Raw genomic sequence first — 12,398 nt, 5'->3', positions numbered from 1 at the left:
CTCTATGTTAGCAAAAATTTTTAGCTATTGAAGGCTTCTAGTACTATGACATACACATGAATATGAAACCCTGCTTTCCAATTAGATATAGGGCCAAGTATACAAATGTGTTATCAGCTAGAAATAATCTGACTTCTTTCCAGGAAAAAGATATAGAAACATTTTTTCTGTATTCAGAGAAAATAACTTCAAATCTCTGATGCCTAATTCTACTTAAAAGCTCAGTTGCAGGAAAGCATATTAACGGAAGGTTACATGATGTGATAATTACGTATTGCATGCCTGTATAAAAATCTCATGTAATTCGTAAATATATACACCTACTATGTATCCATACAAAATTAAAAATTAATAAAATAAAGAATCTAAGAATCTGAAAACAATTGCTAGAGTACTTTAGACTTCTGCTCCAATATTTTTTCCTCTGATAAGATTGCTTTTCCTGAATGGCCCTTTAGCACTAAAGTTTTCTATTGCATGGAGCCATGTTGGTAGAAAAAAAATAAACAAACATTCTTATTGTTTATTATAAGAATATTAATCAGCTTGTTATCACTTTATGACCCTCCCATTTATTTTCTTCTGGCACTAAGTTCTTGCAAAAAGCTAACATACTACTAGTAAAGTTAAAATTATTTTAATTCTTATTTTAATAATTGAGAAACTTTGGGTCTCATAAATATGTTTACCTCTTGGTGTTGTCTGTTAGGAAGCTTGGTGTCAATTTGTGACTTTATTGTTCCCTGTCCATTCCACCACCCATGAGACATTGTGATATATTTCTATGCACTTGTTTTTTTTATTATTTATCTACTATAACTTTCCTTTTCCTAGTTTTCCAATTTATTTAGACTTGTCAAGTTGTGCCATATGTATCTCTTTAAGTCACCCTAAATAATTTTTCTGGAATTTTATATTAAGTATAATTCAGATACTTTAAGATAAAACTGATAATATTTAGCTATAGTCAATGTACTTGAAATTATGCTTTGTTTGGATAAACTAAAGGTCAAATAATCACTCATGAGTAATTGACATTTTCATGTATTTGAATATTTTAAACTACATGTTCAAATATTTTCATACAAAATAATGTTCTTAGGTCAATGCAACTGAGAGAAATTCAGTAGATATAAATTAAATTGTCTAAAATTTTTTAAAAATAATAATAAAGAAATTGACTCTAGATATTGAATTTTCTGCAGTCACATTCCAAATACTTGGAATGACTGGCAACTACATTTAATGTATTGCATTTAAATGAATTTAATTTAGTTTTTTAAAAATTTACATTTATCTTTTGAAACAGCAGTTGAAACTTATAGCTTGAATCAAGCTCTCCACCTACCAAGAAACCATGAGAAATGAGAATGTACTCAATAGTCATGGGGTTTCATATATGAGAGTTTGAATTTTATGCTAAATTATTAGAATGATTACCATAAATGTGACTGACTTAGATCTGCAGGGCGTATCTTTTTCTTTTATGATTATTATTTTTAAAGAAATAATGAGCACCTTCCAAATAAATTGGTAAAAAAAATTCTGTAATTTAGATGCAAATGAATATACTTTTTATATGACAAGTAAGAGATTTTAGAGTATGTCATTAACAGCTTTGAGTTTCAAAAGATCTAGATAGAGTGATAAATTATCTTTATTCTACAAAGAAAGAAAATAAATTCCAGCTTTCTAAGCTTTGTTTTTGTCTACTAGATCTCAAATTACCTCTGCTCCTTGACTTTATGAAAAATATTTTCCAGGCAGATTCAACAAGCAGATAATTCTCCAGACTATTCAAGCCTTCTATATGACAAGGATAACCTAGAAACCTTTGCAAAATTCATTACCTTATAATATTTGAATGATTATAGCCTCCCTCATGGGGAGGCTAATGCAAAAGTACCTCAAGTAATATGTTTGAATGATAAGAAAAAATAAGGCTACTGTGAGTTTTAACCTGTATATACTTTATCTTCCTTGCTATAGTAATCTCATATATGATCCTGAATAACTATAATTCAGTATCTTATCTAACATTAAATTTATTCTGAAAGAGAAGAAAGACAATTTAATTCACTACTATTTATGTGAAAATATTTTATGTAACAAAATATATTACTACTTGTTCTCTGAATCTACATAAAGACAGTTTTCAGTTTGGGTCTCATTTATATGATTGTAAGTTTTTGCCTAATGTACTGAAAATTTCCCAACTTTGAATAATCTGGATAGCCACATTGAATTAAAAATAAAGCACAAACTTCTTATACATCTAGTTAATTTGGTAATTTTAAAACATCAAGTGGGTGTAAATGGCCTAACACATTGGCAAATTTTGAGGTAAAACACGTTATCAGTATCACCTGTTTTCTTTATAGCAACACACTTTCCAGTAATCTGGTAATGAATAAACTGTAAAAAAAGTATTAAGCTGCGAGTCTCTTCACTTAAGTTCTAAGCAGCATGAAATGACTGCCCATCAGAGAAAGGGCAAGAATTTAACAGCTAACAATTACAGGAGCCCCTTTGTCATTTGGTGATGGGAATGATAGCCCCTGCATAGACACCTCGAGATTCTTCCTGAAATGCGACTTTGGCAATATGCTAATCTTGCAAGTCTTGTCTAGCCCAACTGTCTTCAATCTCTGTGTCCTTGTCCTCTTCATGACTGTGGGATTCATTTGGGCAGTATCGTCTTAGGCAAGCCAGTATATTATAGGATCTCATCTCTGGACTAATTTTCAGACTAATGACCTTTGTATTTTTTAAGGTCTTATTCATAATTTACTGAATTCTAAGGAAGCTTTGGAGAGACTCTTGCTAAGCTTATCATTGGTTTTATCATGGTCCTGAAAAGCACAGATGATTTTTAAGAAAGGGAAAATGAAACAATATTTATAATGCTATTATTGCTACATGCTAATACTTCCTTACAAAATCATATTACTATGTGTTTTCACGCATGTTCAAAATAACCTTCGGTGATACAGGTTTTACCTTTCCCCAGGCAACTTCAGAATCCAAATTACTAGGCATTCCTTCAACTGCTGATCTCTTTGTCAATTCCATATCTGTAGCTGCCAGCCATTCTGTCAAGACATTCATTTCCTTTCGCATCTTACGGGACAGTTTTAAGCATTTCTCCAACTGTTGCTTTCTTTCTGTTACCTGAAAAGAAGTATAATAAAATGTAATTTAGTTTACTCTTTAATTCAAATTTAGTTATAACCACTTATTTGGAACTTTTATATTTCTTTTATTTAAAATAACTATTTTCTTACAGGTTTTAAAATAATATTTTATAAAATCATATATGCTGAATATTCAGAGTGAATAAAAATTGTCTAGGGCAGATGAGATCGTCTGTCCAAAAGATAGGGTCTTGTATGTTGTCATGGTAGAAAAGTAAGCTATAAGAATTTTTCTCTAATATAAGAAAATTTATGGCCAAAATTTACGATAAATAAAATGATACAAGTCAAACTGAAGATAAAACTCATTTCTCACTGAAAACTTACTGTCATTTGTCAACAATATGGCAAGAAGGTTTACGATCCTCTATATACAAATGAGGCTTGCTCATGCTGGTAAGGAACCGAAATGAAGACAGAAGATTAATTCTCTCAAAAGGTAAAAGTATTTGTGTAATATCTAGAATTATCAATTGTATCCTCATTGCATCTTTAAAGTGTCTTACATCTGCTCAAAAACAATACAGTGAATAGGTGACTTCCTCCTTAAACACAATTTTGCCATCCAATAGGAACAAAAAGATGAATGCGAAGACAATATTCATCCCCATTAATAGAAAAACTCATGACTTGATCCTGTACTCCTGTTCTCAGTGTTTGATACCAAGACCTCAAAAGCAAATTATCCATATTCTCACATAAGAAATGAATAAATTTGTATTTCTCCACCACCTTGTCAGATGTGCCTATATTTTGTTAATATTTTCAGTTGGTTGGTTTGATAAAAAGCCCAGCATATCTTTCTACTAAATGCAGTCAAATCATCAACAAAAGCCAGGTAAATTATAATTTCTTAAAGGCAAATCTTCTTGCCTCACACATCTTTAGATTACTCCCCTATGCCCCTGAAAGTTCCTTGAACAAAGAAAGGGTTTGCTAAATATGCTTTATATATGGAATAAAGGAATGAATGAAGACTTGCAAATCATTAATTATAAGTTATAACTGGTGGAATTTACACACAAAGAGTTTAAACTCTTAAAAGTTGCTCCTGGTGTTTTTTTTTGTTTGTTTTTGTTTTTGTTGTTGTTGTTATGTGTTTTCACTATATATATATATATATATATATATATATATATATATATATTTAAAAAAACTATTTTCTGTCATGAAGACTGGGAATCTGAAAGTAGATATAAATATTTGGCTCTGTAGAAACAGCATGATGGAATATAAGTATGTGAGGTTCTACAATACCTAGTGGACTCACAACTTGAGTATGATTTTTGGCAGAACACCTCATTTTTCTCTGTTAACACATCTATCAAATGGGATTACTATACTTATTAATAGAACACAGGAATATTCTGAGGGTAAAACCAGACAACATTTTGAGAGAGCGTGACATATTGTAAGACCTCAATCCCTTCCTTTATTCTCATTCTTTACCTTTAGGGATGGTTCAATAAAAAACTGTGCCTGAATGTACAGAGCAAAAGCTTTATTTACATTTATTTTACTACCTTACAGATAAATAAAACACGGACAAGATTGGCTTTTGTTGCTAAGAGATCTGAAAGGTAGAGTCCAGATTAATTTCAATTGTAATGGAATTGGTTAAAACAATACCACCACCAGCATTTGTGCATCACGCCCTAGGCATAATAGGTACCACTGACTGATACATATATATACACAAATATATATATGTATGTCATATATATATCAGTCATATATACATACAAACATATATATGTGTGTGTGTGTCTGTGTGTACAACCGAAACAAGAATCTAGCTATGAGCAAGAAAAACGCCAAAGATGAAAATATGTATAAAGCATCTAAAATGCTACAATCAAAATAAATATTCTGGAACCCTGACAACAAGTCCAATTCCAATAACGAAATTCATTATTTTCTTTAGGAGAGGTATGTGTACATTTAGAAAACATTTAGTTCCTGAGGCTGTAAATTCATTTTTTTAAAACAGATTTTCCCTTCTATTTTTTTTTTTTTTCCTAAGTAAAAGCATCTGCCCTTTTGACTGCAAGAATTTTATTTGTGTTGTAAGGGTGCATGGGGGGTGGGAGAAAATATACCTTACGGTGTGTTTCTATGCATATTTTTTCCTATGCATTACTGGTAGAAAAATGATTCCAGATTCAATATGTCAAAGAAATTCTATCTTCCCAGAGCTAATGCATTATTGATTTTTATTTATTTCATTTTGTTTATTTCCAGCTAAATACATTTTTAAAAAACAGGAGACACTGCCATCTTAAGGAAAACTGAGTTTTATACTTTTTGTGTGTATGTGGGGAATGGACACATTTAACAGAATGCCACCTGCAGTAAAATGTTTTAGTAGTCATTGTTTCAGGAAGTTAACAATGTATTTACGGGATGATATTAGTATTGCTATTTATGTATATTTCCATAAAAATCAGAGCATAGAGAAATAAAAAGGGATTATAGGTATTATTACATCAATAGTGCTAGGTTTAGTATCTCTTAATAAATTATATTTCTCTCCCACTCATCACCATATAAGAATACAGTGAAAATGTAAGACAAGAAGAAAGTACTCTTCAGGAATCAAATGGACCAGCACCTTGATCTTGCACTCCCAGGCTCCCGAACTTGGAGAAATCAATTTGTGTTGTTTAAGCCATCAAGTTTATTTTATTTTGTTATGGCAGCTGGAGTTGATTACTCCAAAAAGGTAATGCATACTGAATTGAGGCAGACACAACCATGTAATTTCTGAAGATGATTAAAACAGAAGGGTTCCTTCTTAAATAAAAAGAACAATGTAATAAAATTCCCTTTGTTGCCTTTGCTTTTATCAGACAAAGCTACTGCTGTTGAAAATATTTTGAGTCAAAATGCAGACAATATTTTTACTCTCAGCCAAAGAATACAGGACTTACAGCATTTTTTAAGATGATATTTATACATGATCCCTCAGTCATAAATGTTTCTAAATCAATATTTACTTCAAAAACAAATTTTTGGCCTATGTTTTTGCTGTTTTCTGTGATATTATGATTCCTTCATACACTTTTATTTTGCTTTAAGGATACTACTATGTGGCAAATGTTTAGAAGAAACACAAGCTCTCAAATATGTATTTTCAGGAATAAATAGGGTTTTACATCATTATGAGAATCATTCATTCTGAATAATAATCAACTCAGGGCACTATTATTCATCTAATATCACTTTTATTGTTTTAAATTCTAATTGATTTAGTCTGTTATTTTATGCTAAATTTACTCTTGCAATGATTTTGTAAAAACTCCCTTGACAAATAAAAAGTCCACACACAAAACAACTCTATTTTAAAAAGTAAACTGGGAAACTCCCCTTTACCAAAATGTGTATTTTCTTAATTTAAGAAATACTCATCCATACATTATTTTAGTATAAAGTCACACAGGCCAAATTATAAACTGAAAATCTGTAATTTACAATGATAACATACATTTATTTTATTAATTATAATTTATAATTATAAAAAGAATATATTTCCAGAACTGAAGCTGTAGCATTAGGATTAATATTAGAGATTATTCAATCTCTAATACATTTGAGACTAGAGATTATTCAGCCCTTCATAATTGATGTTAAATATGAAATAACTGGCATCTATAAAAATGGATAAGCACTGGAATGAGATATCCAGTGCACATACAACTTTTCTCTCTGTGGTGATCTTTAAAACAATGATACATTTCTCTAGAGGATACAAAGGTATCTCATTCCAAAGGTACCCCAGTAGACCAAACAAGCAGTTGAAATGTATTTTATTTCGAGATTATCATAATGCTTTCCCATCAATTGAATATCAGTGTTCCTTATTTTGTTTCCTTATTTTGTAACAAAGTAGGAGAATCTTTTGTTATAGGATGGCAACAAACTTGTTTAAAACATACCAAATATAAATTAGAGGGTTTTTAAAATATAAAAACAAGACTATCGACTAACAAAAATGGTTATTTTCAGATTTCAATTTAATTCTAAAATTTACTTTCTATGATAAGGAATTTGCAATTAATATCTTCAAGATATAACCTTCAATCTACTTTCAGGGTGAGATACAAGAAATATGCCTCTCCTTAGCTATTTCTCAAACATGGACATTTTTATTTCTGTCTAAGATGAGGTGACAGACAATTTTATCAGTGATGTTGTTCTATTCACTAAAGTTGAGAGCCTGACTCGTAAAAATGTAACTATTGTAACTATTTTCCTAGAAATATATGTGTTTGTATGTGTATGTCCATGTATTCAATATATATGTGTGTGTATATATGTATACATATATATAATAGTTGACATTATGTATCTCTGCTTTAATTTGTTTAGTGATAAATCTAAACTATCAGTACATATTTTAGTATTACCAAAAAATAAACTTGCTAGTAGGTAATTGTTTTTATGGAATTAGAACAAAAATCAGGTTTAATGTATATATATATATACATACACACACACACACACACAGAGAGAGAGAGAGAAAGAGAGAGAGAGGGTTGTTTAGAATTTCCAAGACTCTAATCATACATAATTTACTGTCCCTTGCTTTACAAATTGTAAGGAAAGTGGAAAGAAGTGTTTGTGGTCTCAGCATGCACACACCTTTGCTCCCAGCTCATTATAATGCAGTTTCAAAGCTGTTACTCTTTCATCGAGCTCTTTGGGATTTTCCGTCTGCTTTTTCTGTACAATCTGACGTCCAGTCTTTATCACCATTTCCACTTCAGACTTCACTTCACTCAGACTTTTATACAAGTTCTAAGTTTAAACATAAAACAAAACATAATAATCAGTAGAGTTAAAGTATTTCATAATATTATTAACAGAAAGAAATAGAGATCCCCTTAATTACTAGTCCATGCTTACAATTTTAACAGAGTAGCATTTTGTAGCAGTGGTCAATATCTAGCTTTTGCATTTTCTGTTGATTTTTCTATTTTTAATTGTCTACACAGATGCAGGTACGTGTAATTTGCAGCTATTCTTATTAAACTGAGAGTTAATCATATATATGTGTCTTGTGAGATACATATATATATCAATTTAGTTCTTCAACGAACATAAATGTCAATTCTGAATTTTACATGACTTCTATTTTAAATATTGGAGTTATATAATTCTAGCCATAAATTTGGATGAATTAATTCACTCATTCATCGGGTATTTATTGAGTGGTTACTATGAACCAGATACTATCTGAATCACTGGGAAGTCAGTGGTGGCCAAAACGCACACATTCGCTGCTGTTTTCATGGTACTTACATATTAGTAAGGTAAAACAACTAAATTTCTAGATCATAATTTTAATATATATTGTATCATATATAACAAGTGAGGTCATTTTCAATGTTAATTAAAATACTCAAATTTGTTTTCTTTGAAGTGCTGATGAAAAACATAAACAGATATAAAAATATTATTTACAATTCACATGTACATCACAACTATAAAGCACACGCATATTGTTTCACAAAAATAGGTTGCTGCAAAAAAGCATCGTAAGACAAGTGTCATAACTTTGGAAGACAGCTATGTTCACAATTATACCACCAACACCACTCCAACACCACTTGATGTCTTAATTTTGCTTTGTAACTCTTTTCCTAGAAATATATGTTTGTATGTGTATGTCCATGTATTCAAATATATATGTGTGTGTATATATGTATACATATATATAATAGTTGACATTATGTATCTCTGCTTTAATTTGTTTAGTCATAAATCTAAACTATCAGTACGTATTTTAGTATTACCAAAAAATAAACTTGCTAGTAGGTAATTGTTTTTATAGAATTAGAACAAAAATCAGGTTTAATTTTTTTTTTTCAGTTTAAAAGTAAGGTCTAAAACAAAACATTTTGTAAAGGCTGGGCAATTATCTGATTGTCATATGCCTATTTCCATATTAATCCTCTCTTTGATAACTGATGTTAACATTTCCTTATTACTAATAATTATGACTTTTGCCTGAGCTTTCCAGATGATATTTTTTACTTCATTTTACTCTTGTAAGATATAAAAATATCTGTGTATCTGGAAACACGGAAATTAATTATTATGTTGAAAATCAACTATGCTAACTTGGAATCAGAGATTTTTCTAAATTATTTACTCTCTGAACTTCAAAAAAATCTAAATGCTTTATTTTGATGACGACAATTCCCTCAAGGTACTGTTAGCCATTAACATCATTTCATTCAATAGGCAAATAAAATATTTATAAACAATGAGGAGAAATATTATTATATTTGTGTTCATGCCAGTAAGACTTTTATAAATAGACAAACATTTCTTGAAGGCAAGACTATGATGATGGTATATACCACAAAGCATCTTAAATAATGAAAACACTAAACAGTGTAAGGATATTCTTATGAAAGAACTGCTTGAATTGGTCCTGACATTTAAACCAGAACCAGAAGCCAATTCAGCAAGTGCCTTGAACAGTTTCCTTTGTACTGACACAGGGCACAGTCATAGCTGGACACAGGTGAGATTGTTCTCAGCTCATATTTACTGGTAGATACAATTTATTAGGTAACATTAGAGATCTGTTTCTAGAAAAGAATGAAAAGTGCTCACTTTGCAAATATTACTCATGAATAATGTACTTGGTCATTTATGGTTTTTTTTTGCAAAATTTAAGATGGGATATGTTCCCATATATTCCTATTCTTATTCATCTAATATCAATTAACTACTTTCTATCATTTCTAATCCAAGTTTCTTTTTGGGGGTGAGAATAATTAAAGTAATTACACCACAAAAAATGAAGCTTGAATTATGAAAATATATTATTGAATAAGAATACCTCATATTTTTCACAAACATGTATTTAAGATATTTGTTAAAAAGAAAAATATTTTCCTAGTCATGATGATATGACTACAATGTATCTGAAGTAATCTGTTTTTCATTGATATTATGGAGTAGATGTAGAAATACTATTTAAAATACCAAGTACTAAATAGACTAGTTTTCTCTTTAATGTTAACAACATTCTGTGTTTTCATTTTATGTGACTTTCTACTCTAGTGTCAATAGTACATGTAGAGTTATAATAATACTTATGTTACTCTAGTAGATGCAATCATACCTCAGCTTTATGTTTTCAGAGGAATCATCTTAGTTGGTGAACTTCCAATAATAGCAACATAGGACACCGCTCAGTATTACAAAGTTTAAATCAGATTTATGCTATAAGCTATTTGTACCTTTCCATGCCTTTTAATTCTGTGTTGTCTCGTGGAATTTCAGTGTATATCCAGTACTGGTGTTTAAAGGAAAGTTATTAAGGTTTGGAATAAGAGTACCTGAATTGGAATCTTGCTTTGCCATTCACCAGCTGTTTGTCCTTAAATTCTCTAAGGTAATCAGCCTTAAGAATTAAAGGTGGCTTCTGTATGCTATTTAGCTTACTTGGCATCCATTATTTATGGAGTTGTTAGGATTATTGCAAGTACTGCTGTTACTATTTTTACATTAATATATTTCCTTTCTAGATTTCCATTTAAAATATATTTAAAGAATCATAAAAATTAAACACAAGCAACATCCTTTTACATTCTGCACAGTTCTTAGCAGAATTATAGATTCAAAAAAGACACACAGAGTAGGCCACAATACATGTGCCAATTTTTGTTCTCAATCTTAAAATTATATAGTATAATTATTATGGTTATCCGAAAACAATTTTTTCTTATAAAAGAGCAGATACTTATTAATGAGGAAAGTCAAGGGGTACCTGCATATTTGCCAACAGAAATACATACCACACAATGATTTAACTGTGACTGTACTACTTCCTGTTCCACACTCTTGGTTTCCAACGCAGGCAAGTGCATCTTCACTTCATCTAAAATCATCTTACTTTCTTGTAGACGCTGCTCAAAATTGGCTGGTTTCTGAAATAATCGAAACTTCATGGAGACATCTTGCAATTTTTTCTGTAAGGACAGTGTAAAAAGGCACTGATTTAATTTTGCCTTTCAAACAATAACTGGTCATATTTTTATTAATAGTTTTGCCTTTATTTCTGAAGATACACAGAAAAATAAAAACAAAATAAAGCAGTATTTTTCCATTCATACAACACAAGAAAACCTACATTTGGGAGAATAATTCAGCAGTTTTTTCTTAATGTTATACTAAATAAAAGGTAATTAATTAACCCATTTTATCTTTAAAATGTAGAAAGCAAAAAACTCATTGTTTAGACATCAACTTGTAGTTTTCAAATAATGTTCTCAAATCCAATCTTGTCAATAATCAAGTTGTCTAATATAGACTGGATTATGGTATAATGCCCAACAAAAACATGTTCCTTAGTTTCTGAAATAAAATATACCTGTGCAACATCAATCTGAGACAGGACTCTTTGGGCAGCCTCCTTCCCCTGGTTATGTTTCTTCATTTCTTCTAAACTGATCTCATGACTTGTCAAATCAGATTGGATTTTCTGTTGGGAGGATAGCATTATTAGTTAACACGCTCTACAAAGAACAACTAACTTTCCAAGAAGACGAAATTCAGAAACTCTCCTAAACCACCACTACCATGTAGCTTCCTTTAAAATGACCATAAATTGGCCAAGAGTGGTGGTTCACACCTGTAATCCTAGCACTCTGGGAGGCCGAGGCAGGTGCATCACCTAAATAGAATTATCGTAAATATTTTTTACTTTCATAAATTGCCAAAAGTGAAATGATTCATTTCTTCTCTATGGGATTATTATGAAAAAAGCAATAATCATTTTGAGTCAATAACAACTATTTCAGATATCATTTTCAATAGGCAATTTATATCTTATATGTAGAATTGATATGTTTTATCTTTGAAGTTACACTCAAATCTGACCAAAGACAAGATGTTAACCTGTAAGATTCAGCTAACTGTGACAGGGATGAGACATAATGAGAAAATTGCATGTGGAAAATACTCCTTAATCACATTCTTTTTATTTTATTGTATTTCATAGTACAGGCAGGGTCTTGCTATGTGACCCAGGCTTGTCTCAAAATCCTGGCCTTAAGCAATTCTCCTGTCTCAGCCTCCCACAGTGCTGTGATTATGGGCGTGAGCCACTGTGCCTGGCCTTAGTGTTGTTTAGTCAGTTATCATGTGCCATATTTCAGTTAAATTTCAGGGAAGCTATAAATTTAA

At 30.6% G+C, this 12,398-nt stretch overlaps 1 protein-coding gene across 1 annotated transcript in view; it reads right to left on the bottom strand.

The window, feature by feature from the left end:
• The window catches only part of DMD (dystrophin), a 2,224,438-nt gene that overhangs the window by 1,344,066 nt on the left and 867,974 nt on the right, over nt 1–12,398 (bottom strand). The window contains 4 exon segments of the mRNA XM_033201414.1: nt 3,001–3,171; nt 7,836–7,991; nt 11,009–11,182; nt 11,584–11,694. Coding sequence (XP_033057305.1) covers nt 3,001–3,171; nt 7,836–7,991; nt 11,009–11,182; nt 11,584–11,694 — 612 coding nt within the window.

The sequence above is a fragment of the Trachypithecus francoisi genome, unplaced genomic scaffold (genome assembly GCF_009764315.1).
Source record: "Trachypithecus francoisi isolate TF-2019V2 unplaced genomic scaffold, Tfra_2.0 Lachesis_group6, whole genome shotgun sequence".
In the NCBI taxonomy this organism is placed as follows: Eukaryota; Metazoa; Chordata; class Mammalia; order Primates; family Cercopithecidae; genus Trachypithecus; species Trachypithecus francoisi.
This window is presented reverse-complemented; position numbering and strand designations above follow the sequence as displayed.